The following is a 27,584-nucleotide window of genomic DNA, read 5'->3' on the forward strand; positions in this document are numbered from 1 at the left end:
GTGGTGCAACACAATTATGCGTCCCACCATCAAGCCCACCAACATATTTAAAGTTCCCTGTAGACGTTTTCTAAGTCTACTTTGCCAAGGCCGCGTCAGATGTATGTCCAATCAGTAAAACCGAAGTGTTTGAATCAACAATTCATGTCATGCCTGTGTATGTATGAGCCTGCAGTGTAAAAGGCTGTCAGGAGTATAATGAGTGATAGAGTAAATAAACAAGCTTATACACATGGTATTACTTTTTATTTAAACAATTTACATTTGAGATACACAGTTAGTATTCAGCACAGGTGCGAGTGGTTGGAGGTCTACACTGTTGGTGTGGGTCATTATAAAAGTAGAATTTCTCTACCGTTAAAAAAGGAGCACTGGTTACACAGAACCACTGACCAAAAATAACAGATTCCTTTACGGACTTTGTAACTACATATTCTATGTCATAACAGTCTCATTGAATGATGAGTACAGGGTTGAAACTATGGTATGGAAACTAAACAGAATTCAGACAACAGTTATATTTCTGGATGAGACCCAATCCAGATCCGCTCTGCTACTGGCTATGTGATATGTAATGGCCATCACACTGCGATACTGCCCATTTAATTGTGTTCTGGAGACTGGACACACATGCTTACAGACAGAAATTTGACATGATAATGGATACTATTACCTACACCTGCCCCCTCTTCTCACCAAAGCTTTAACACAGACAATAAGAGCTACAGACAAATCAATACGTGAGTAGTTTCCTTGTACAAACCCTAATCTCATGGGCCGACCCATACAAAGGCATCTTGACCTCTTAAGGTGAAGTCTTTAAACATCAACCTTTCGCCAGGAAGAGATGCACTCAAATGTGATCAAAGCACAGGAGCGTTGCACATTTCATTCCATTGACATCTCATTACTGCTTACCAACCTGTGTAGTCTATGTAATAGGCAAGTTACAAAAAGTGTTAAAAATACTTGTTTTTTTTTCTCTACTCAACAAATAAAAGTCTTTACATCTTTACAGTAGACATTAACAGTCTCCTCTATGAACAGAGGTAGAGTTAGGAATACTCTTGGTGATACAAGTCCCAACTTCAATATCATAATCTATGCCTTGTTTTTCTATGGTACAAACTTCTCAGCAAACATCACGCTTATTCCAACGGAACTCAATGGAATTTGAGTCATTTGTCATTTGTAAGGGATAGTAGTATACAGTCCACAGTTTATTTACAATGAGGGATGATGTCTTCAAGACGGAAGTGTGAGTGTGTTCTGTGTGAGTGTGTTATTAGTTAGTTCTTTGCTGCATCAGCCAGTCTAGGCCAGTTCTCCTCCTCCACACCTGAGTCATACTCCTCTTCTGTGGAATCTTTTGCTGGATTCCTGTAAGGGTACACACACACACACACACACACACACACACACACACACACACACACACACACACACACACACACACACACACACACACACACACACACACACACACACACACACACACACACACACACACACACACACACACACACACACACACACACACACACACACACACACACACACACAGGTTTATCTCAGGGACAACACCACCCCTTAAAGAACCTCACATGCATATTCTCAACATGTAAGCCATAGTCACTTTCAGATGAAACGCTTCCAGTTTATAAGATATAAGACTTTAAATAACTTTAAACATAGCGTAAATTGAATACACGCACGGACATACAGTACACGCGCGCACAAGCACAAGCACACGCACACATGCACACACACACACACACAGAATGTGTGGCCCTGAGAGTTGAGTCCTTCAGACTGGGCCTTGTTAGTTGTCATTCTTCCTGTACTAATGTGACCCGGGTGTTACAATAGTGATCAGAGATAGTGTAGGAGGAATCTTAGGTGTTTGGCAGAGAGCGCATGTAATGGCAGACAGCAAGTCCAGATCTACGTAGTACGTTAGCCTCACCCCCTGATATCCTAAGACAAGTGCTAGCAACAGACACTAGCACCAGATATGGTTCATATAAATCTTTGCTAGCATATGTTTTAGCCTTCTTGTTAGCACACTCACATCCCATGTGTGAGGAAGACAGTTCAAGTCCTGTGTGGGACTGTCTATGCATTTTTTCCCTCCCCTACAAGAGATCCTTGCACCAAAATGTTTGAGAACCCACGGTCTAAACCAGTGGTCCCCAAACTTTTTCTTCCGAGGGCCAGCTCAAAATGCCTGGCTCTAAGAGAGGGCCAGAGACTCGGAGTATATCAGTAACCATAAATAGCTTAGTGCTGTGAACAGTCTACCTTAGTTGAATATTCCATTACATTTAATCATAGGCTACTGTAATTTAATACCATTGCTAGCTGTGTTTATATTGCCATCATGCCATATCAGTGTAAAATGTAGCTCAAATGAAATATTCAAAATGTGTGAACTCTGAACTCTTTGCATACACAGCTCAAATTGTGAACAAGCAATATCCTACAAATAATTTAAAGTTCTCAAACTATGAGAGTTTTATGAAGTGCTGGCAAAAACATCTGAAATGACCACTTTCACTCACCTGATGAGAACTTCGTGAATTGTGAATTTGTATGAACATTTAAACGAGTGGATACAAAATATAAATAATTATCCCAGAAAGTCCCAGAAATATGACTTGAATAGAAGTTAGTTAGTTATTAGCAATTAATTGATAAACTTTTAGAATACTTTGAGCACTGATACAGTCAGCATAGGCCTCTTATATTGTTTGCAAGTAGGCCTACATTTCATTCCGTTTTCGATGGCAAACGCGAAACAGCGCCAAAACAACCACCAGTGGACAAAAAGAGTATTACATGTGTACTGTTAAGACTCGCCATAGAGAATGAATGGGGGAAAATACGGAGGTTATAGTTTGACGATGTCGTACTCCCATGCGGGGCAGATGCTATATACCACGGACATGTTTTGGGGGGCCACCCAAAATGAGGTGGCGGGCCGTAGTTTGGGGACCACTGGTCTAAACAAACGCTGGTTACAAGCGTACCTGATGTATGTGGCCGTGGCTTTCCCCTGGACGACCTCTTTGTTCAGCTCCACTGCCATGATGTCGGACTGAGGCACTTCAAACATGGGGTCCAGCAGCAGCTTCTCCTGGAGATAGAAAAAACGGGTCAGGAAATATATCAGCATACACATTTTGATTTGACAAGTGTTATGGCATTATGCCATTTTGGTAGGTTTTTATTTATTTACGTATGTGTATCGATTGTTACATTATGTGTTGTGTACAATTATATTTTATGAGATCTGGTGGCTGAGGCAGCCAGTTGGCTGTATAGAATTCTTCCAAAGAAGCTTTCTAATGGCCGTTCTCGAAACATACGCCGCAACAATTAGCTTCCACTTTAATTAATGGAACTGGCTACACCGGACGCAAGAGCAGCACATATGTTAAAAAAAAACTAAAAAAAAACTTCTATTTCTATTTTTGTGTGGCACTTGTGCTCCAAGTACAGTGCGCCTCAGTGGCACCTTTAGTGCAGCACAGACCTCCGCATTCTATGGAACTGTGATTTGGAATGGCATGCAGCTGCCGTGTTCTGTTTTGGAATTCTCTCTCACCATTATGGAACGAAGCCCTCGCGCTCCGGTCTTCCTCTCCAGAGCTAGTCTGGCGATGGCCCTCAGAGCATCAGGAGTCACATTCAGATCACACTGAAATGAACAAGAATCAGTGGATGCACTTGGGTCATGGTTTGCTGGTTTTCTTATGTCAGTTGTTACCCAGTTGTATAAACAACCTGTTGCTTTGACTATGACAGATTCAATTGTGGCCTTAAATCAGAATTCCTTTATAACTACTGGGTGGAGTATTATTAGATTAGATTATTATTACTAGATTATTTACTTTTGTCATCCTAGTGATAACCTGGTTCAGGCTAAAGACAATATTTTCAGATGTCTGTACTGTTACTGTGTGTGGTGGTGGCAGTCTGGTGCATCTTACAGACAGGGAAACAAGGGGCATTAGCTATAGGTGGTACTTTCCCCATACTTAGTGATGTTGACAGACACACACCTTATCCATGCTGAAGTGTGTGTTAGGAAATGTTCACACACACCTTACCCATGCTGAAGTGTGTATTTAGTGGTGTGTTTATTGACGTTCACACACATCTTACCCATGCTAAAGTGTGTATTTAGTGGTGTGTTTATTGACGTTCACACACACCTTACCCATGCTGAAGTGTGTGTTAAGAGAAGTTCACACACACCTTACCCATGCTGAAGTGTGTGTTAAGAGAAGTTCACACACACCTTATCCATGCTGAAGAGGGCCTGGTACTGAGGTATCACTGCATTTTGGGGCTCGGTGAGGATCCGCACGAGCGTCTCCTCGTCCAGACTGTGCAGGGGCACCACCACGGGCAGGCGGCCCACAAACTCGGGGATCATGCCGAACTCGATGAGGTCACGCGCTTCCACGCCGCAGAGGAGCCGGTCCTTCTCCTGCAGCTCAAGCTCCACCCCGCTGGTCTCAGTCCCGCTGCTATTGGCCAGATCGGCTGCGGCTGCTGCACGGCGACCCTGACCAAGGCTGGAGGGCGTGCCGAAGCCCAGGTACTGTGGGACGACAGGTGTGTGTCACAGGTGTTCAGAGGGTTATTATTTCAGTCGTACATTTCTAATTCGGTATTCAGTGATTTTTGATCAGAATGACACTGAAAGACATTTCAGATGATTCTGAGGATTTTCCATCGCTTCGTCATCCAGGTAGACAGCAAATTAAATTAAATCCTTCAAAGAGGAACTCTTATTAACCAACTCCCCCATCATGCAACAGGAGGTAAGTGAAACTTCTACCTTCTCGTTCTTTCTCCTGCTGATGATGCGGTCGAGGCCGTTGAAGGCCCCGGAGGCCACGAACAGGATGTTGGTGGTGTCCACTTGAACAGTTTCCCCCCTCAGCTTCCTGGAGTTCTTCTCCGGCACGCTGACCACGGTTCCCTCCAGCAGTTTCAGTAAACCCTGCAAACACAACGCAATAACACTCATTATCCAGTATGTTACGGGCAACACACACACACGCACGCACGCACGCACGCACGCACGCACGCACGCAAGCTGTCAAATCAGCCCGAATAGTTTTTAATCATGCCCATCCTCAGTGGAGTTTAATCAAACCTAATCCCACGCTTTGCTTACATAACATGAATATTCATGACAATTTAATTATAGCAATATAATAATAGCTATTATCTGTGCTATCTGTCATAATAGTAAGAGTTTATGTAGGAGCCATTTTGAGTTAAAATCAATCTAAGGGCCGGACACTACTGACCTGCTGAACGCCCTCGCCGCCCACATCTCTGAGCTGGTGGATTCCTGGCACGCTGCCAATCTTGTCCACCTCGTCTAGGAACACGATGCCTGCGGAAGCAAAGCATTCAGGACACACTGTATTCAATGATCACCGGACGAGACACAAACACGCAGAGAGATCTACCCACTGACCTGAGAGAGGACAAGGAGGATCAATACTACAGAGCAAGTGGTCATCCAGACACACTGGACAACAGCTAGACATGCCAGTGAGATAGTACTAGGGCAGTTGACAGCTACTCTCCATTGTAATACATGACAATACATGAACTTTACCACACTGCACAAACGTACATATGTGTGTGTGTGTGCATGTGTGTATATGAACATTACAACAGGAGGAGGGGGTTAAGAGTGCTTGCTGACTGACCTTGCTGGGCCTACTCCACCAAACACGCACACACACACGCACGCACGCACACTAAAACTAAAGCTTCCTTTGTTAAAACAGGAGGAGGAGGTGAAGAGTCCCTGCTTGCTGTCTCACCTTGCTGGGCCTTCTCCACCACATAGTTGGCGTCCTGCAGGAGTTTGGCGATGACAGACTCGATGTCCTCGCCCACGTAGCCGGCCTGCGTGAGAGTCGTGCAGTCGCAGATGGCAAAGGGGACGTCCAGACACCTGGCCAATGTCTGAGCCAGCAGGGTCTTACCTGCGTGCGTTTGTGTGTGTGTGTATGTGTGTTTGTGGTGTTTTGGGGGGGGTGAGAGAGAGAGAGAGAGAGCGCAAGTGTTACACCTGAAGTATTTTGCCGCAATCCGCAATAAGGGCTTGTGGTGTCACAGTGTCTCTTTGGAGTTCCAGGTTAAAGGTACACCTGACCTGACAGGTAGGTACAGTCCGCAAATGTTGACGCTGGTCTCACCTGACCCTGTGGGGCCCAGTAGGACGATGTTGCTCTTCTCCAGCCTGATTTCAGTGGGGGTGGAGTCTAAGACATCTCCGCCCCTCTGCTCATGGACGCTCGCTTGCGCCCCCTGCTGCTGCACGGAGGCCCCCAGCGCGTTGCCATGGGGACTGATGCCGGCGATCTGTAACAGCTCTGTGTAGAAAGAGGGAGGGAGGAAGGGTGGTTGATTTACGTAAGCCAAGGTCAGTACTGCAGCATTCAATACCGATCACTGTAGACAAAGCACACAAAATCAATAATCAAGTCCTGGCTGGCCAATGGGAGGGAGAACTCAGACTCTGGCTTTAAAGCATTGCATCCGACTACAGCACAGAAGCACTGTGTTTTTATGAGTTTGCTCTCTGTTCATAGTGTTCTACTGAGACAGTGCCAATAATGTTCACATGAACATGCCAGATACAGTATCAGGCCAGGAGAAAAAAAATAAAAGCTAAAAGATGCTTTAAAAGACATAGCTGAAGTAATCAGCAATGATTCCACATTGAAATAAATAACCGATTCGCTTAAAACAGCAAAATGTGAATTTATTAATTAAATGAATCAATGCGTATGCATTAACATGCAATTGGCACTGAGAATTTATGTTGGGTTTTTTTTCAACCCCAGGCATCCTGTCCACCCCTATTACATAATTACCACAACCTACATGTTTGGAATTGATTGACAGAGCAGCATGAGAGTAGCCAGCTTGTTCCTCCACATAATAACATGATCCACTTGTGGGTCTATTAATACAGAGATGCTTGTAGTGTTTCTCAGAGCAGCTCTGGCTGATAAGCAGTCAAGGTGTATAGTTACAATTTAAGGGTTACAGGAGCACTAGTGGCAACCAAACCAGGCCTCCTGTCCACAACTCAGATTTTAAACATTGATTACGTATGACTAAGGTGAATTTATCCTTTATACTTGATAGTTTTACTATAATACTTTATATAGCATTGTTTTTTCTCAGTCACTTTTTGTCTGCTGTTTTTCACATTATTGATTGCTAATGCACAGTCACACATGACACAGGTGCTCTATTGAGGCATCATGCATGTTCTCTAAATTGAAAACATTTAGACATTAGTTCACTGCTTGAGTCATTGTACTGACTTGTAGTCAGTGTTGAATCAGTTGTAGTATGCAATCTGTCTTGTATAATTATATAATTGCAAATAATTCTAAAAACACTTTTTCTTGAAAGAACTGCTTTACTGTAACACAGTCTGGTCTTTTTGTATTCATTATGACAATGAATTGCATGGTTTGGCAACAGACTGCATTATAAACAGTACTGTAAAAGTACACAGTAAATATGAATCCTGTCTGATTCTGTAGTAATGTCAACTTTTTACAGTAATGTCTAACTTTTTACTGGTGAAATGTAAAATACGCCAAACAGAACAACTGCAGTCTTGTGCATTTTCATGAGAGCATGCTTACAGTAAATGTATAATGACAACATGACAATTTTGGCGATGTTGTTCATAACGGTGACACAGGAACTTTTTATTACGATGATACAGATACACTACTCACAAAAAGTTAGGGGTATATGGCTTTCGGGTGAAATTACTGTAAATAAAGTACTGAAACACTGAACTGTTAGACATGCACATTCAAAAGTTTAGAGAAGGTCACATTAAGTTCACCTGTAAAAGTTATAGTGGATTTTAGGATTTTAGTGGATTTTCCCCCGAAAGCCGAATATCACTGACTTTCTGTGAGTAGTGTATGTTGACTGGCATACATATTTGCTTTTGAGACATTAGAAACTAAACATTATGAACAAGTTATGTGCAGGTAACCCACTGTGTGTTTTGAGAATTGCACTTACTGTTGGGCAAACATTAATGCTGATTCGAGAAATACACCAAAGTGACTGAGAAAAACTGTAATAGCCATCAACATCAGCAGCAATGTCTAAATGTTTAAAAGCATAACGTTTAAAAGCAGTCATTATTAAACCAAGTCATAAGAAATGTATATTTTCAATTAATCTACTAATAGTTAAAAGCATAAGCTTCCCACAATTAAGGCTCCTCTCAATTACAAGAATTAGTGACATTAATTCAGTTCTAAGCAGCTTGAAACCACTTATCAATCCTAAACTACAGAGACAGATAAAATGTGGTGTTAAGATTGAACATGTCTTTGGCATTTGTGCAACAGTTAGCTGCAGGCACATTCAAGTAATAGCAGTGGCAATCCATTTTAGGTTTCTTTTTTTTTTTTCCTACAGAGCACCAGAGCCGTGACTGAATAAGAAAAAAGTCATCATTTTAATTCTTTCTGGTCACTGGTATCCTGTCGCACTGTCAATGACACCTCATATAGGAAACACATTGGCATGGCTTTGGCCCGGGGCATTGGCTTCATTATGGCAGATGTTTTAATTTCTGGGTAAATTATCACTTTTAAAAATGATAACTCAAACAGAAGCAAAGGTCTGCGTGAGAAATAAACAAAGCACAGAGCTGGGGGTTGGGGTTGCCACACACTTACTTGTGAATCTGTACTCATCTTCACGTCTTCGTATCTCTATCTCTACAGAAACAGGACCAAAGGTGTAAAGACAAGCGGCAAAATAAACTCTAGCAATAATAACCAGCTAGTTTGTGCCTTCCACCCAGTCTGCTGTCAATTAAACAGGACAAAATGAGTTACACTCTACAATTCTGTACAAATGCCAAACCGCACTGAGCAATGAGAATAAGTGGACGAACGGACACCTCACCGTTAGCTGTTAGTTAGCCTACCATGTGGACTTCCTGAATGGTTACATGATATCAAACACATTAGCTTTGGTCAGCGGTCAGACATGTGTAATGGTGTTGGGTCAACGATCCGAGTCCTAAAGACGACAGTCATAATTGTTTCTGTCTTCACTGCCACTGCTGAAATACAGTGGACCTTGCAGATTTGACCTTTGGCTGCTAACAGGACATTAAGGGATGTAGGCCCATGAACGTACTGCACAAAGGATTTTTTATATATAAATGTACAGTATAGAACCTAGAAACCCCCTGAAACACAGAGAGAAGTCTATGGTCTGAGTTTCACTTGGTGTTGTAATGTATAAATAACTCAGCTGCTCTGCTTTAGAGCAGCCACCCTGGGACTAGAAGAACTAGCCACCCTGGGACTCCCAGGCCCAGCTGCTCATACTGAGGAGGACGTGAAAGAGGGAGGGGAAGTCCAGGCTCAGAAAGGAAGCACTGCCATAATCACACAGCTGTCAAAAACCAATTTAGAATCTAATGGCCAATTGAAATGTTCTACGTCGCCACAGAATTTGGTGGGTTTCTTAAAAACGTGCTAATTAGCACAACTTGGATGGTACCTAGAGCTACTGGGTGAAACCATCAGTCAAATGTGTGTGCGGGAAAGGACATGAGTGTCCAAACCCTGACCCTTGACTTCCTCTCTTCCTCTTCCCTCGGAGCGCATTAGGGGCGCTCCAAGGGAATTACCTACCACGAGGCGTGATGGAGTTGTGCTTCTCCGTTTCTGTGGGCTTTCGAGTTACTGGAGGGATGTTGTTGTAGATCCTCTTGTAGTGATTGTAGACAGCCACAGACAAGACCTTCTTGGCATGGCTCTGTCCAACAACATACTTATCCAGGTATGCATAGATCTGAAGCAGGATGTAATGGCAGACAATTAATACAGTAGTTTACTACTCAAAGAAACTTGAAAGCACTGTATGTGATGTCAAAACAGCTTTGCAGCGTGTATGTATGTGTGTGTGTGTGTGTGTGTGTGTGTGTGTGTATGGTTTTAAAGCAATTGGCAAATAGACACAAAAAGCTAAACATGTTATAGCTTCATTGTAGGTTCAATCCTGAGAGGGTGATGTACACAAAAATGTCTCACTCTGTCTATCTCTCTGTCACACACACATGAGCTGCTTTCAGACACGTCCTCCGCAGTATATGTGGGGCTTTGTCAAATTTGAGGTCCGACCCTTCGGGTGATTCAGATATGATGCTAACGCGCGCATGAACAAAATCTCTGCGTGGTTGAACGGGTTGGCAAGCTTATTTACATAATGTCCATCAGAAATACTTGGAGGAGAGTAAGAGCCGGCTAAGTTCGGAATTCCAAATAGTCGGTTATGTTGTTCAGATATACGGCCCAACCGCTTGACATCCGCAGAACATGTGGACTTACACCTAAGTCTGAAAGCAGCTAATTTAAAAAGCCACTACAACGTATGAGGATATAAGTCTTCATTAGTAAAATCTAATCAAAATCTTTCGCTCAAATCAAATATGGGATAGAACAGACTTTTCAGCAAACAGTGTTTTAGCAAAACTACATTTCAAGGTCAGACGTGTGCCGTCAAGGTCAGACTGTGGGCCGTTTCACCCTCACACAGGTGCAGCCAGCGATACCTTCTTAGGGGGTGGGGGAGGTTTTTGCTGGAAAGACAGTTTCACCGCCTCGGCCGCTGTCTCAGGATCTTTCAGGCTTTTCTTAGTATCCGCCTCAGACAGCACCACAAAGAAATGGTGGCACTTCTCACATTTCACAAAACACGTGGAGGCTGGCAAGGAGAGAACATTTTTTTTAGTTTGTAGATAGTAGACAAAGGACAAAAGTGTCTGTTTAAAATTGCCTACGTTGAGAATTCTATTTACAATTAATTTTAAAATGAAGATGCAATGAAAGGCTTGTTGCCAGCCAATAGGTCACATTATGTGTGGTTGGAGAGATATACCTAGAAATACTTCCTGTCACTTGGACAACTGCCTAGAACACACCTGACATAATTTATTCATTCCCAAGTCTGTATCTAGTTGCCCAAAACTGCCTAAACTCATTCCATTTCCCTAATGCGTGTCCCTTCAAGGAGGCTCATGAACTTCAAATGGATTTGAAACTCAGACCATCCTGAGCCCCAATGCTATAGTCATCCTCTCATTCCAAATCAGCATAAAGGAAGCTAACAAATCCATCACTACCCAATGGAGCTGATGGAACAAGGACTTGACATCACACACATACATACATACATACACACACACACACACACACACACACACACAGATAACAATCTTGGATAAATGCCAGTGTATTCAAAGCAAACAGATTCCTTAATTTTGTGCCTCTCTGATTTCACCTGTGCTTTTAAATGTGCTTCGACTAGAGGGTCATAATATGACTCTTGACTGACTCTCTAATCCACAGCTTTTCCTGTCCTGTATGAGCCAGCTGTCATGTCCATTAGATTACAGAATGAGCGCTCCACCTTGGGAGGGAAAACATCAGCTGGTTGGGGGTTATGTAAAGGGAGCAGTATTTTTAGACCCACACAATTCCACCTCCAGTAACCACGCCAACGGTTTGACATACTCCACACAGACATGCTGAGGTGCAAAACCAATCCAACTGGAGAAGGGGGTCAGTGCACTACAAACGTACACTGTCCAGGGGGAAGGGGGGACTGGGTCATATTACGTTACGTGTTCTCAGAGAAGCCAAGCTTGGTGGATGGTGCCCCATAAGGCAGTTGACCTCAAAGCTCTAATGATCTAAGGCACATCTAAGGTGGACGCAGTCGGCTCCTACCAAGGACTGTCGATTTAGTAAGCTTTAAGCATGGTTGAAATGGTCTCATACCAGATGCAGAATAATGACATACTTGCAGTATGACAATTTTGTAATGAATGCACTGTGCATTAGTGTGGTGGTGGAATTGCAAACACTCACAGACAAACGTTTCCACGTGTGTGCAGAGGTCCCCACACTTAGGACAGCGGAGCTGACTGCCCCCTTTACCAGTGGTCCCAGAACCAGAGCGCTTTCCGCTGCCATCACTTACAGATTTCTGTTCAGAACAGCAGAAGATATGTACAAAATTGAATACAGCTTTCCATCAAAACCACAACCGCCATATCCAATAGACTTGATAAATTATGACGACAATGGCAATGTCAGTGACAATAACAGTTATGCAACTTCACAAACGTACTTTTCCTCCGTCCCCAGCACCATTCTTTGTCGTGTTGTCCTTTGAAGCAAAGTAGACCGAGGTCTCGGAGAAAGACCGCACTGGGATTCTGCGCGACAGGCGGGCCACATGTGCGCAGGGTCTACGTTTAAAAAGCAGCTGGACCCTAGACCCTGACAGTCCTGCGACAAAAACACAGTAACCGTGAATAATCTTTGTGTTTTTTTTTTTTTTACTTAACACTACATGTAAAATTGTGGCGCTCACAAGTAACCTCGACTTCTGTCAGTTAGCCTAAGCGTTGATAACAAATGAAAACTAAGCAATGCTGTTGACACTGCAAGTAAATCTGGTTAATGCCTGCTTTACGTTAGAATTTCCTTGTAACCTTAACTATATACGCGTTTTCCCTCAGACCAATGTCTCTGTGAGATGTTTTATTATGAAACATCAAATTACACTGACACAGACATTCTCTGACTGACAGCTAACGTTGATAACGTCGTGTCGGTGCAGCGTTAACACTGGTTAGCTGCTAACTAGCTTAACATGTTAGGGTTATTACAACAACAGTTATCCAAAAGGTCAGTCAACATTAATAAGCAACCCAGTAGTTAGCAGTTGAAAGGTAAATCCTCTGGTTTACCGTGACATAGTAATAAACGAAAGATTCCCCGGCAAGACTATAACAAAAAGTGTTCACTCACTCAGGTGGCAGTGAAAGTGAGGATGTTGTTGTTGGCTTACCTTTATGAGCAGAATTTATAAGAAGCAGTCTTGCTGTAGATGTGCAAGCACACGACATGTTTCCTTCGTGGCTCAGGTGAAAATGAAAAGGAAAAAAGCTAAAATAAATGTCTAAACATCTGCATTAACACAATGTCTTCCTGTGTCATTTAACAAGCTTAGCATTAGCTTATCAAAGCACAGTTGTGCAGAATGTAACCAGCGGGACCACGGCTAATGGTTGCTTGTTAGCAGGTGGGAGGAGGAAGAGAACGTTCTGTTCCTTCCTGCCACTGTTTCCCACTGTTGTGTTAAAGTTCTCTGGTTCGAGCAGTGACCGTTTTTACAGCCAACGTGCAATGTCCAACGCAACGTTCAGTCAAAAATGCAAACATACAAAATAGAGTGCACTTTTTTTTACCTCGTTAGTATCATTGGATAACCATCTGAACTGTCTGAAACATAACTGTTAAAAACAGAGGTCAGCTCATCTGTAGGTCAGAAAATGTCATCAACGTCGCCGCTCCTGAGCATCACTGATTTAAGATGGGTTATCTATGAACAATTTTCAATTTCACTAACATGTTAGGACCCTATGGTTATAAGACTCAAAGGAGTGGTGGACATTCCAAAGAGTGTGAGATGTCACTGTTAAATCATTAAGACAAACAAACAGGACAGGATCCGAATCTTACTGATGAATGCATGAACGAAAAAGGTGAATTTATATAACGCAAACTGAACTATACAAAGTCTTGAGAAAAATAATAAAACTAGTGCAATTTTGTTTTTTTTGCGGTGTTTCTCTTATGAGAATCGCTAACAATGTAGGCCTACTGAAACTAAATGTTAGGACAAAATGTAACAACTTTCTTCACATTGTTTCCATAACAGCAGCCTTGAAAAAAAAAAATTGTAGGGAGCCTTGGATAAATAATAATGGTCGTCGCAGATACCTATTTCTGTTATTATTTGAATTAAACATCTAAACCAACCACCAGACAACACAATATGATGAAAACATGATGATGGATCTGTGAGTAGGTTATTGTGCAATAGTTTATGGGTGGTGACTTTTATTTTGACAGGATGAATCACGTGTGTCCAGTCTGATCCAAGCAACCGAATCGCGGAATTCTGAATCGCGGAAGTTGTTGTCATATGACTTATGACTGCTAAAATGTTACTAATCCCTGGATAAAAGTGGCCTAAAAGGTGATTGAAATGCCATTTGATTACGGTAATATTGACATTTATTTAACTCACAAGGCTTGTTTTTACCAGTGACATCTTAAAACCCAATGTTTTCCCTGAAATATTTGGCGTTAGTCTAGCAACATCGAACGTAGTGTTGGTTGGAGTGCAGTTTTTTTTTTATAACCCAGCTAGCTTACTAGCTTTTACATCTATTTTTGAAGTGTTTCCTTCAGCCTGTGTGTATTTGAGACACCAACCATTTCTATTACAAATTCAGGAAACATTATACATGCGGTATCATCATCTCAGGAGTACGTGGTCTGCCAGCTAAATTGTTAGCTTTAAAGCCACACTGAAGGCTACTGATTTGGAGTCGGATGGGTACTGACATTAATAGACACAATTACACTGTTTCACTCAAATATTTCTCTTAAGTCGGACAGGTATGAACCATGCTTGCATCATTAACCACTAAGGTACATTAAAGGTAATCGCTTTTCTTGAGTGAAGCCATGGTTTATCTATTAAACTCTATTTGATACTGCACTGCAGAATGAACAGGCACTGTCTTGAACTGAAGTGGCGCTATATTGTTGCAAAATTGGCGCAAGATCAAGTTCAATCCGCTAACCTGAAAGTACTTTTATTTTTGTCTCTTGGCAGAAATGGAGGAGATTAAAGTATCTCCTGACTACAACTGGTTCAGAAGTTCAGTCCCTCTAAAAAGAGTAAGTTTCGTTTTTAGTCCCATTATAATATGTTTAATGTTTTGAACAGGAGAATAAAGGTTAGACACAACATACATGTGACGCTAGGGATGGTTCTCGTGAGTGGTGTCGTGGGGTGGGCGGGGTTCAATATTGCATCAATTGCTTTGCCTGACATGGGATTTAGCAACAGTGGAGACACATTATTTTCTGTTGCAGATCATTGTAGATGATGATGACAGCAAGGTCTGGTCGCTGTATGACGCCGGCCCAAAGAGCATCCGCTGCCCCATCATCTTCCTCCCCCCCGTCAGTGGAACTGCTGAGGTTTTCTTTCAACAAGTTCTAGCACTGACAGGCTGGGGATATCGTGTCATCTCGGTGAGAGAGAGTCACTGTTTTTGGTTTACCATGTGAAAAGTAATTGGTTTGACAGTTGTTAGTGTTTTTTGTTGTTGGACACTTATTCTGTTTACAGGCTAGGAGTGTATTCCAAGTAGGTGGTGAGTAAGTGACATATCTGGGTAAGTTAACCCAGAGGAAGTGGTAAACCTCCTAATAGATGAGCCCTTTGGCTTTTAGTTTGGAGATTGAATCCCATGGGTTATTCTATTATTAGATTTACAACTTCCTCTTGGTTATCTTACCTAAGTTTACCACTAAACCACCTACTTGGTTTGGTACACTGTGTTTATTGTGTTAAGTGACACTTTGGTTTCGCTCACTGAATATAACTGACACAATGTTACTTTTGTGTGTACAATGTGCAGTTAATGTACCGTATTTTCCGGACTATAAGTCGCTCCTGAGTATAAGTCGCATTAGTCAAAAAATGCGTCATGAACAGGAAAAAAACATATATAAGTCGCACCGGACTATAAGTCGCATTTATTTAGAAATGTATTTCACAAAACCCAAAACAGAGACTATGTAACTGGATTATTGAGGCCAAAAAGATTAATGTTAATGAAGACAAAGGAGTGAAGGCAGCCAAGAGGAGGGCAGGAAGGTCATTGCAAAGCAAAAGATTCACTGAAAGAAAATACCATGTGGTACACCAAAATGTAGGCTGTCTAAAATGTGGAGAATACAATGCAATCAAGCATTTTGGGCGATGTGGAGTCACAGGCTGGCAGCAGATTAAATGCTCACAAGAGAGAAAAAGATGCAGTTTTAAACGTGACTGAAGCAAGCCAGGCTATAGGCCCGACGGTAATTGTAAAGCAATTTACAAAAGATTCACTGAACAAACATGCAGATATGATACATGAAAATTTTGCTAAAAATGTGGAGAATGCAATGGACATGCAGACCGAAGCTGCCGCAAGCAGGTGATATTTAGAAATTTATTTCACAAAATCCAAGACTAAGAACAGACAGACTATGTAACTGAACACATTGAGGCCTAAAATATTGAGAATTCTACAGGGAATCTTGAAGATGAAGGAGTGAATAGTGGCAAGAGGCAAGCCAAAGGCTGCTGACAAGTGCCCGACGCTATTGTAAAGCAATTTACAAAAGATTCACTGAACAAAAATGCTGATGTGGTACATGAAATTTTAGCTAAAAATGTGGAGAATGCAATCAAGCATTTTGGACGATATAGCGTATTGGCACAAGCTGGAAGCAGAACAAATGCTCGCTGAGAGAGCGAGAGAAAAAAAGATGCGCATTTAAAACCAGGGCCTAAATTTCAGCGCAGGATTGCGCATAAATTATTACTAAGTTTTGAGCATACTAATAAGTCGCAACGTTAGCCATCGTAATGCGAGAAATTCCCACACATTTTACAGCGCTGTCTGACGTTAATCTAATAATGGAGCGCCCTGAAAGCGGACCAACTCTGACTTCAATTGAACCCCATGCAGAGACACACACACGCGCGCGCAGGACCACTTTGGGGGTGCCTCTCTCTCTTTGCTCTCTCTCTCTCTCAGCAGGATTTGTCACCGCTAAAGTCAAATTATTATAGCCTATTACGTGCTTCTACATCAACCGCTATCGACAGGAAAACAAACGTTTAGCGATCAGGAACCGCAAACACAGAAGCATGACAGCCTATAATATAACGCGAGAGAACATGGATGTGTTCTCCATTTGAGGAACGTTATAATCGATTGCGGACGTGAACAGACAGCTACAGACACAGAGCGCATAGTAGGCCTACTTTCACTTTCTGTGTGTATTCACGTGAAAGATAATTAGTAGCAAAACAGCGATCAAATATTACATGGCAGTGAGTTTTGTTTTCAAATGTTTTCATGCATGTCCAGATAACGGGTGAGGAATGTTTAGTGGACAGACTATCGTGAATCCTGAATTTATGGCTGGGCAAAGCACAGCACCTTTATTTGGACCATGGCTTGTAGCCTATTCGAGTCAGCTATAGGCCTTCATTTCTTGCGTTTTACTGTGAGACATAGGCCTATACTTTTCGTTTGGAGCAGCATACCGGTAGGCTATCAATGGCTTTGGGTTTCATGTATGAAAGAGTGTCGGGATGTCCATCCGCTTATTGCGAGATAAGGCATCCGCTTTCATTCATTCATTCATTCATGGAACGTGTGCTGTGCTGCAAGGGAAACCTTATTCCTATAGCCAAAGAGGTCTAAGATAGCCTAAATTTAGTTATTTTTTAAATTATGCATGATTTACTTTTTTATAAAATTCGTAGGCTGATGCCTGGCAGCAACAATTGTGTTTAAATGTAGGTTAACCTGGGGCTGCGTGCTACTGGTAGCTTGAGAGCAATGTGTTGGAGACAATGGAGGACAATGACTTCGTTGGCAACAATATTAAACCAACCAACAATATAAATTATTAAGAAGAGCTATTTTATGAGTTAAATTGAAACAAAATTATACTGGCTTTTATTTGTCCAAATCTGAGGCCCAGCTATAAATAGAATCCCGGCAGTAATTTGAGGATTTAAGTATGCACATGTGTTTCACGACTTGTGCATTTGAGAACGCTCTCTCAAGGCTGTAGACGATAATGTTTCATGTAGGGTTCATGTCAGTTAATATAAATTAACATTTAAAAACATGTTCAATTATATAATTTATTTCATATATAAGTCGCACCTGACTATAAGTCGCAGGACCAGCCAAACTATGAAAAAAAGTGCACTTATAGTCTGGAAAATACGGTATGTGGCCTTTCACACGGTAACACCTCAAGTTACATGGTCTCCACTGCCCTCATGTAATATGAAAACAGAGTTCCTTGCTGGCCGTGTGCAGTGAACGGCACTTATTCACCACTAATTAGATACAGAAGCACTCATTTAGCCCCCAACCTGTGAGGGTTTCTATTAATCTGGTTAGACATGGAACCAGAGAAGGCCATGAATGCTCTATGCTGTCTGAAATGAGGATGACTGAGGAGACGTTTTCTGAGAACTTCACGTGAGGTGAAGATAAGTGAGATAGCCAGCAGCCAGCACTGGTGGTGTGTTGCCGGTCGCACAAAGTGGTCTCTGTGTTTGATGTATTGATGACGGAGAGGAAGCACGTGGGGCTGCCAGAGGTAAAGGAAGCTGACGTTTTTATTTACTGTATATTTGTTTTTCTCTCTCTCCTCGTCTCTCTCTCTCTTCTCTCTCTCACACACACACAGCTTCAGTACCCTGTGTACTGGGACCTGCTGGAGTTCTGCGATGGCTTCAGGAAGCTGTTAGACCACTTACAGCTGGACAAGGTTAGCCACGGCTGCGCCAGTCCAGTCCTTTGATGTGTTCCATTGCTGAAGATTTCCCATCCATCCTCCTTTAAAGGCTGCTGTAATGTCTGGCTCACCCATTTAGCTTAACCAAGTTTGGAGGGACGTCTGAGATGAATAGTCTTTTCTGGAATTGAATTTAATGTATCAGCTCAAACTACTTTCATATTGAACGGAATCTGTGGTAAACGCATACACTCACAGAAAGACCAGGGAGACAAGTCAGTGGTTCCCAGCTCTTGAGTGGGATCAAGATGTGATTTCCCTGCTGGCTGCACACTGACTTAAGCCTTCTCACCATTGGTTCATCTCCCTGGTTCTTAAATAAGCCTTCTCACCATTGGTTCATCTCCCTGGTTCTTCTGCTCCCAGTGCTGAGTGCTTGCAGCATATTCCATCACTATGTTACTGATGCACAAACGCTGACATGCAAATCTACTTTGAGATCTTGTTTACAGTAAATAGACAATGACAATTAGACCATGTGTACATATTACATACAGACGAGAACAGTGGTTCAGGGATAATGGTTTCATGGGGTTTTCTGTCGGTGTCTGGTGTGTCTTCAGGTCCACCTGTTCGGTGCCTCTCTGGGTGGGTTCCTGGCTCAGAAGTTTGCTGAGTGCACGCACAAATCCCCCAGAGTTCACTCGCTCATCCTGTGCAATTCCTTCAGCGACACCTCCATATTTAACCAAACATGGACCGCAAACAGGTGAGTAGGTCTCTGGTTGGAGAGGCGTCAGGAAATGGTGGAAACAAACTGTTTAATAGCTTTGGAAACTGACCCTGAAAACTGCAGCAGATGCATGTAATCTTTGATTTCAAATAATTTATTAGTTATGAGATTTTAGATTATAAGATTAATTCGTTCTTAATCTTAGAGCCGCTACAAGGAAAATCTTAAACACTGACTTTGACAGCTGTTTGTGTTCACCGAGTTGTCCCATTCAAAGCTATTGAGAAGTGTTACTTCCATTTTTTCACTGACCAGTGAAAGTGAACTCCAATCAGATAAGTTCCCTGTGAGAGCCAGTTGCTGTTTCCTTTGATCCATGATCTCTGTCTTGAAAGGTGTGTGTGTGTGTTTGTGTGTAGGAGAGGGAGATATAGAGAATGCAAAAATAAACCATAATCTCCTTTCCCTTTTAGTTTTTGGCTAATGCCAGCCTTTATGCTAAAGAAGATTGTTCTTGGGAACTTCGCCAAAGGACCTGTAGACCCCAAAATGGCGGATGCTATTGACTTCATGGTTGATCGAGTGAGTGAGAGCACCCGTTTTGAATGTATTTTTACCAATAAATGAGAAGTCAGGGAAGTTATTCAGCCATTATTATAGTAATAGTATTCTACACCGTATTTTTGTTACTTTTATTATTAAATGTAAAGCCTGTCATTTAGTTATATAAGTTATCTCAACAACAAAACAATTTATACCCTTCCTTTCTGTCCTTCTGAAGCACCATGTTGTGGATGCTGGGATTGTTTTTGGCTCAGTGTAAGCCTTTGTGTTTGAGTCTTATTTTTTATTTTTTTAAGTAAACACTGAACGAACAGTTAACTCGATTTGACAATAAATTGTCTGGGCCTTAGACTACCTTTTATTTCCATATTCGAGAATGAGTAAGGTACACACTCCAAGTTTTTCTCCTCCCATGGCTAACTACTGTGGTTTGATGATAAGGCTGTATGCCAGGGAAGGCTAGTTACAAAAGTGAACCCGAACCCTGATCAGGCATAGGTCCAACAAACTGTAAACATATCCTTTCCACATTCAGAACCTCCAAGGACATCTTTGAGAGTGTGTGTGTGTGTGACATCCATGAGGTGTGTGTGTGTCTTTAGTGTGTGTTTGTCTTGTGCCTCAGTGAATGTATGCATGTGTATTTCAGTATATTGTGTGTGTGTGTGGGGGGGTATGATGGTAAGACCCAGGAGAAGAGGTAATGAGTCTCATTCCTGTTTGATTGGATGACAAAGAGCCGTCTGTTCTGTCCCCACCTTCTCCAGCTGGAGTCTCTGAACCAGAGTGAGCTAGCCTCGCGGCTAACGCTAAACTGCCAGAACTCTTATGTGGAGCCACACAAGATCAAGGATGTGGCCGTCACCATCATAGACGTAAGATCTGTACTTCTATCTCACACTATTTATGAGTTGACATAAAAACACATACATACATACACACATATATATATATATATATATATATATATATATATGTATATACACACACACTCAGTGCATTATCTCTCTGTTAAAGAAATCTGATAGGAATGAGTGGTTGATTTTAAATGACGTGATGGTATTTGATGTTTGATTTTGGATGTATATCAGCAAGTCAGGGATATGGGATTGTTTCAATGTGTTGATACATGGGGCAACTTTTGAGCAAGGTTACTGGGTTACCACAAAACCAGTTCAGTGAGCTCCGATTGGATGTGCTTCAAAAAGTATGTCCAGTCTCAATGAGAATGTGCTGGAACAAGAATACTAGGAACATTTCCCAGCAACATTGCCCAAAAAGGTGCCTTGTGTATTACCAGCTTTAGAGTGTAGAGTTGTGTGTTATAGGGAAGTGAGCTTGTGATGTTTATGTATGTATGTATGTGTGTGTGTGTGTTTTAGGTGTTTGATCAGAGTGCCCTTTCAAACGAAGCCAAGGAGGAGATGTATAAACTGTACCCCAACGCCAGACGAGCCCACCTGAAGACGGGAGGCAACTTCCCTTACCTATGCCGGAGTGCAGAGGTCAACCTTTACATACAGGTGTGTGTGCAAGTGTGTGTTTTGCATGCTGAAGACCTCTCAACCAACCCTACTTCACAGCCACTAAACTACTTTACAACTGTAAAAATGGATCTGCCTGTGGGGAATGTTTTAATTTTTCCATAGACGATACAGAGACAGACAAACGTACACTTAAGGGGACTTTTGGGTCTGATTCTGGTTTAGTGTGAAAGTGTACAGGTGGCATGGGTGTTGTGATTTGCACCTTTTCCATATTAAGTTCTGTATTCGTCAGAATAGGTTCACTTTATTTATACACACACCAACGTTTCTTTAAACGAAACAAGGCATGAAAGTATTAGGCTGGTAGGAAAGTCACGCTGGTAGCTGAAAGTCATGCTGATTTGTTTTTTAACCACATTGATGTGGTGTGTGAGGAACTGAAACCTCACCCCTCCCCTCTGGTAGTTTTGAGTGGTTTGTGATGCCTGGTGCTCTTGTCGTTGGTCCCTCTGTTCTAGATCCACCTTCGCCAGTTCCACGGCACGCGCTACGCCGCCATTAACCCGGCCATGGTAAGCGCCGAGGAGTTGGAGGTCCAGAAAGCCAGCCTGAACCAGGGCAACAACAGCGAAGAGGAGGTCTAGGCCCACACCACACCAGCTTCCCCTCCCCCACGTCCACCCCCAGGTCCTAAAGGAGGTTGTGCGGTGGCACAGCAAGGCGTCGCGAGACTGCACTCAAACATACATATGTACAAAAATAAACCTGTGAACTAGCATTCAGAAAACATTGGTTACACACATCCTAAACCGGGGGAACATTTCAAACACACCTTTACATGGTCCTGTGTTTTCTATGATGTACTCAATCAAACAAATGTTTAAAGGAGACAATTTTTACTTTACAGGAGGAAATACAATATTTTAATAATGACTTTTTCTGTAAATAATTATGAATCGGGTACATTATGTAAAATGACCTTAATAGGATGCCATACTTTTTGAACCTGTTGCCTTACGTAATACTGAATCCGCTGTAATAGCTATTTTTTTTTCGCACTTTGTATAACTGGAATTTCATTTTTTCCAGACTTATGTTTGTTTTCTTTTGTTTTATTTAATTTTTTTCTCACTGCCAGCTTTTATATTCTGTATGGAGCCATGCACTGAAAAGTTATCCACCCAATGATGTGACCAGGAATATTATTGAAAAAGTAGTGTACATTATTGTTTCCTTTGTTATCAAGTAAAAATGCTTAAATAATCCATCTTGGTCCAATGGTGGTTTTTAGTTGACAGTAAAAGACAGGGGTGTCATTTGCATTTAGTGTTGAAATTTTATTGAGATCTCAACAAAGCATACCTCAGTTCATGCATAGTAGGTAATCAACAGAGTTTGGATCAGCTGTTGATCATTTCTGCAGCATTTGACATTGTTTTACAGCATTCTCAACATTGTTAAGTAGTGCAGTCAATAAATAATGCTTACAAGCAACTCCAAATGACACACAAGGTTCTGATCATACAGATGTTAAACATGCTGATCGATGCCAAGATTTTTTTAAGTTGAATAAAAAATGCTGTATTTGATGTAGTTCAAATATATCAATGGAAATTCCCCATCCATTGAGCATATTCTTTTTCACATTAAGAGCTGGACATACTGTATAAGTATACTCGTTTGATCCCGTGAGGGAAATTTAGTCTCTGCATTTATCCCAATCCGTGAATTAGTGAAACACACTCAGCACACAGTGAAGTGAAGCACACACTAATCCCGGCGCAGTAACTGTGTACTGTAACTGTGCGTAGAAAACTGCCTCATCCATAAACAGAGGTAAAATTGCAAAACTTTTTTTCCTGACAGTTTCCAAATGTTTACCAATATTTATTGCTTTACACTCATAACATTATATATATATATATATATATATACACACACTTGTGTAAAATCTACTGATTTATTTTACAGAATGTTTATGTAAAAATAAATAAGAAAGTCAAACATCATTCCTTATGAGTATGTAATAAACACCAACGTGCATAGTTGGACTATAGTTGAGTGAAGGTAAGTGTCACAACACACAACTCATGGTTGCCTTGAAGTTGTGGGCTGAACAAATCCAGCCTAAAAATATTCAGAGTAAATAATAATAAAAATGTCATCACCTGATTTTGGTCCATAGAGAATATTTAATCTCTCGTCAAGGAAGGGGAAGTCTCATCATGACGATGAAAATCATCAGTTTAATGTCAGTGCTTATTTTTATGCTCTGTAACGATTGTGCTATATATTAAGAAGTTGTTTTTTTTTACTTTTGCATCCAGTATTCACAGCAGTGCTTCACATTGCGTTGCATTTTTTTGGTGTGTCTGGGTCTGCATTCGCCTTTTGTCGTACATTTTCTGTTGGGACAATAGTGGAAACAATAGTGATAATCAAATCAGCACCTGTCATTAACAGTATAATGACAAGTATTACTTTTATATCTAGAAAATATCCTCTACATACTGTACACTTTATGGTTTGTACATACCGGTACTTTTATTGCCAAATTGAATAGCAAAACCATACGTAGACATTTTACTACTTAATCCCAATATTAACTGCCTGTTTGATGATCTGACCATGTTGTGGAGTATTTGTATTTATAAGTCTGATGATAATTATAAAACACTCAGGAAACTTAGACCTTAAACGTAGACCTTTGTGTTTTGCCCCTAACAATGCCCCTTAGCTGTTCCAAAGTCTCTAGGGGCTTATTGCTTAAACATGGGCTGAGTGCTGACCATCTTGGCGGGTTGCTTATGACTACACTGTGGGGTAGACAGGACTTTGTGGGGTTTTATGACCATACAGTACAATATTCAATGGCCATGGTGTGGAATTCCAAATGACAAGGTTGTGGTGAATGTATTCAGTGACTAGGGTACATATCCTCCTCCTGGGGTACTGAAAACCACTTCCTCTCTTCCTGCCCCTTGCTGCTGACCCCTCTATTACCCCTGTGTGACCCCTGCGGGTGACCCACCTGCGAGGTCGAGGCGGTCAATGGCCACCAGCCCCTCGTAGAGGCCCTTGATGGGGTTCTCTCCAGCCACCAGCACCCCGTGCAGCCAGATCAGCAGCATGCGGTGACCGTGCTCCTTGTAGCTCTTAGTGCCTGCAGCGCACACACAACACAGCACAGCACAACACAACACAGTTTTAAGGAGACTTCTTTCACACACACAACAAAGAATTTTAAGGAGACTACACACACACAGAGTTTTAAAGACTACACACAGAGACACACACACACACATACACAAAACAGAGTTTTAAGGAGACTACACACACACACACAACAAAGAGTTTTAAGGAGACTACACACACAACACAGAGTTTTACGGAGAATACATACACACACACAACACAGAGTTTTTAGGAGACTACACACACAACACACAGCATAGAGTTTAAAGGAGATCACACACAACACAGAGTTTAAAAATCCTTCTAATAATTCTTACTACTGGCACCCACAAGAGAGTTTAAACAGGTTCCTTATATCTACAGTATCACCACTGGTACACACAACACAGAGTTCAATGTGCTTTACCTTACCTGCCCACCTGGTGTGCTACTCTGGAAACTAATCTGTGTACAGCTGTACCTGAGAAACTCACCTGTTCACTCTCTACAGCTCACACCTAGAGAAACTCACTTGCCCACAGAAAGTCACCCGTCCACTGCTCCTTTGAAAAACTCAAGTTGTATACTGCTATGCCCAAGAACCAAGCAGTTCCACACATCTGACCTGACTTGCTCACATTTCTCCCCGTCAAACCTCCCTGTCCACTGTTGCTTCATGGCTAAGGTGTCCACTGCTATCCAAAAGAAAATCATATTCATGTTCCCTGTTTAATTTAAGAACCTTGTCTGTCCTATTCTGTCTTACTTGTACACTCCTGTCTTACCTGTCCACTGCAATCTTACCTGTCCACTGCAATATCCACTGCAATCTTACCTGTCCACTGCAATATCCACTGCAATCTTACCTGTCCACTGCAATCTTACCTGTCCACTGCAATATCCACTGCAATCTTACCTGTCCACTGCAATATCCACTGCAATCTTTTTTAAGTATATATTTTTGGGCTTTTTATGCCTTTAATGACAGGATAGTAGAGAGTGACAGGAAGCGAATGGGAGAGAGAGTCAGGGTGGGATCCGGAAAGGACCACGGGGTGGGAATTGAACCCAGGTCGCCGGCGTACAGTGCAGGTGCCCCAGCCAGTCGCGCCACAGCTGGGGCCTGTCCACTGCAATCTCACCTGTCCACTGCAATCTCACCTGTCCACTGCAATCTAACCTGTGTGCTGCAGTGTCACCTGTCCCAGCCTCACCTGTCCACTGCTGCTCAATGGCCATGACGTGTGCGTCAGTGAAGCCCCACACCTCGGCCAGCACCTTCCACTCCCCCGGGCTCAGGTACTTGGTGGCCAGCCTCCACATGACAGAGCGGATGTGCTGGGTCTCTGGCTGGTGGTCCTGTCTGAAGCTCAGCGGACGGCCTGCCAGCGGGTCCGAATCCACACTCAGGTGGTCCTGCAGGGGAGGGGAGCAGGATCCAGATGTGACTTCTTAACATGGCGCACAGGACACACACTCAAAACTGGACACCTTGTTTTGACCTAGTGTGTCTACCTCTTTGCCCAACATTTCCACTCACGCCTTAAAAATAGATAAATACTGTCTAATGCATCCAGAAAACAAAACACTGAAATATGGTGTACTACAGAGTGCTAATTTTACAGTATCTTTTTGCTTGTTTCTCAAATATGTCTTGATTGATCTTTCCTTTTGTTGGATGTCCTTCCCTTTACAAGCTCCTTAGGCTTTGAGCAACATCAGTGCATTCCACACCTTTATACATGTTCTCATTTGACTAAAATCAGTCACAGCCGGGCTACACCGGATGCACAATTGAAGCGTTCTGTTCATCTAATGATTGGTCTAATTTTTTCAAATGCATGTGCTGCCATCCCATCTGGTGTAGGCAGTTCCATTGATTATAATTAAAACTATATATATAATATATAATAACTGTTGCAGCATACGCTTCGCGAACAGAATGCTTCTGTTAACTGTCTGGTGTAGCCTACCTGTTAAACAGTAGACAATTGGCTTATTTACTAGTGGTTAATTGTTTTATTATCATCATAACACCAGATTGTGATCGGTCACTCAGCACACCTTTTCCCACTTGTAGAAGCGGTCTGCTTTGATGATCATGTCCACCAGGTTCACATGACTCGCCCTGGCCGCCACATCTAGAGAGCTCTTCCCTTGCTGCAGACACAGGGAGCAACGCAACGCACACAACAAAAACGTTTACTCTCTGCTAGAGACTTGTTGTTTTAAGAAATCCAACACAGGAGACAGGGGATAGAAATCAGGCAGTTGAGAAGAAAGAGGAGAAGAGGGAAATGATAGGTGAAGGGCCCTCCCAAATGAGAGTCAAGATGTGACACTCACTGTGTCAGAAGGTAGCCTACAAGATCTGCAGCCTATGACCCTGCAAATTATGCAACATTTGCTACACTGATGAGGAGAAGCAGCTCATTTTTAATAACAGATGGATCAGGGTCCAGTATAAATATCTGCTTGATAAAGTAGGGGGTTAATGTATGCAGTATGTGTCGTAATTTCCCAACTATTAGCAGCGGTTTATACACTGATTTGGCTAAATTTCTTCAGCTATGAGGTTTTGTTTTTTTAACTTGCATAAAACGCTGTCCTGTGGTTTATACACAATGCGGCTAATACATACCTAGAAAATTACTGTATTGGACAGTATGTCATTTGTGCCATTGTAGTGGAGAGCTCAAATGCTGTTTTAAGTTAACCCACCACTCATACCCACTAGCATTTATCATACATATTGGGCAGACAGCAAAGCACAATACTTCATAATCAGGACATGACAGTACATCACAGTAGTCAAATTTGAGCCCTTATGGACTGAGCTCATAGGTGAGGTGGCAAAACTAATTCCAATCCAGCACACAGTAACAGCACACTATTGGAGAGTGGTGATACTTTGCCCGAGTCCACATGACTACTTCAGTTTTAGTGAACAGTGGTTGTGCAGTGGTACCTTGTCCAGCAGTTTGAGGTTAACTCCAGTAATGAGGATCATCTCAGCCATACCCTGCCTGCCGTGCTCAGCCGCTATGTGCAGTGCCGTCTGCAACCTCTAGATGGAGACAATCACAGTTATTAAAATATATCACCAAAACCAAA

At 42.1% G+C, this 27,584-nt stretch overlaps 3 protein-coding genes across 5 annotated transcripts in view; 1 reads left to right on the forward strand and 2 right to left on the reverse strand.

Moving 5' to 3' along the window:
• Positions 1–231: 231 nt before the first annotated feature.
• On the reverse strand, positions 232–13,220 carry clpxa (caseinolytic mitochondrial matrix peptidase chaperone subunit Xa). Of its 2 annotated transcripts, XM_076291915.1 has the most exons (14): positions 12,964–13,220; positions 12,238–12,398; positions 11,976–12,093; positions 10,658–10,809; positions 9,738–9,897; positions 8,766–8,807; positions 6,234–6,410; positions 5,856–6,020; positions 5,328–5,416; positions 4,850–5,014; positions 4,304–4,609; positions 3,608–3,700; positions 3,030–3,136; positions 232–1,380 (listed from the first exon to the last, which is right to left on the reverse strand). In XM_076291915.1, the coding sequence occupies exons 1-14, from the start codon at positions 13,019–13,021 to the stop codon at positions 1,290–1,292; spliced, it is 1,884 nt and encodes a 627-aa protein (XP_076148030.1). In that variant the 5' UTR covers positions 13,022–13,220; the 3' UTR covers positions 232–1,289. The 2 variants fall into 2 exon arrangements, with proteins under 2 accessions (XP_076148030.1, XP_076148031.1); XM_076291916.1 differs by lacking the exon at positions 8,766–8,807.
• An 843-nt stretch (positions 13,221–14,063) lies between these two features.
• Positions 14,064–22,561, forward strand: spg21 (SPG21 abhydrolase domain containing, maspardin). 2 transcript variants are annotated; one of them, XM_076291921.1, is made up of 9 exons: positions 14,064–14,157; positions 14,803–14,867; positions 15,066–15,227; positions 18,465–18,545; positions 19,136–19,281; positions 19,719–19,827; positions 20,577–20,684; positions 21,192–21,332; positions 21,815–22,561. In XM_076291921.1, the coding sequence occupies exons 2-9, from the start codon at positions 14,805–14,807 to the stop codon at positions 21,938–21,940; spliced, it is 936 nt and encodes a 311-aa protein (XP_076148036.1). In that variant the 5' UTR covers positions 14,064–14,157; positions 14,803–14,804; the 3' UTR covers positions 21,941–22,561. The 2 variants fall into 2 exon arrangements, with proteins under 2 accessions (XP_076148036.1, XP_076148035.1); XM_076291920.1 differs by having other exon boundaries at positions 14,073–14,182.
• An 86-nt stretch (positions 22,562–22,647) lies between these two features.
• The window catches only part of ankdd1a (ankyrin repeat and death domain containing 1A), a 17,033-nt gene continuing 12,096 nt past the window's right edge, over positions 22,648–27,584 (reverse strand). The window contains exons 11-15 of the mRNA XM_076291919.1: positions 27,439–27,537; positions 26,535–26,630; positions 25,685–25,886; positions 24,328–24,459; positions 22,648–23,701 (exon numbers count right to left, since the gene is read on the reverse strand). Of these exons, the coding sequence (XP_076148034.1) occupies positions 23,640–23,701; positions 24,328–24,459; positions 25,685–25,886; positions 26,535–26,630; positions 27,439–27,537 (591 nt within the window). The 3' untranslated portion in view covers positions 22,648–23,639. The remainder of the gene's footprint in view (positions 23,702–24,327; positions 24,460–25,684; positions 25,887–26,534; positions 26,631–27,438; positions 27,538–27,584) is intronic.

Source organism: Alosa pseudoharengus, unplaced genomic scaffold, assembly GCF_046254945.1.
Source record: "Alosa pseudoharengus isolate Yale_2024_CS ecotype anadromous, Long Island Sound unplaced genomic scaffold, YU_APseudo_1.1 YU_APseudo_1.1_scf_19, whole genome shotgun sequence".
NCBI classification, from domain to species: domain Eukaryota; kingdom Metazoa; phylum Chordata; class Actinopteri; order Clupeiformes; family Clupeidae; genus Alosa; species Alosa pseudoharengus.

Bases quoted from the DNA above. Each gene is read 5' to 3' on its own strand.
- spg21 (XM_076291920.1), top strand. The intron at 20,685-21,191 runs GTAAGATCTGTA...TGTGTGTTTTAG, and splicing joins TGGCCGTCACCATCATAGAC to GTGTTTGATCAGAGTGCCCT. The intron at 21,333-21,814 runs GTGTGTGTGCAA...CCTCTGTTCTAG, and splicing joins AGGTCAACCTTTACATACAG to ATCCACCTTCGCCAGTTCCA.
- clpxa (XM_076291915.1), bottom strand. From the start codon at position 13,021: ATGTCGTGTGCTTGCACATCTACAGCAAGACTGCTTCTTATAAATTCT. The intron at 10,810-11,975 runs GTGAGTGTTTGC...TCTCCTTGCCAG, and splicing joins ACACGTGGAAACGTTTGTCT to CCTCCACGTGTTTTGTGAAA. The intron at 1,381-3,029 runs GTACGCTTGTAA...GTACCCTTACAG, and splicing joins GCCACGGCCACATACATCAG to GAATCCAGCAAAAGATTCCA.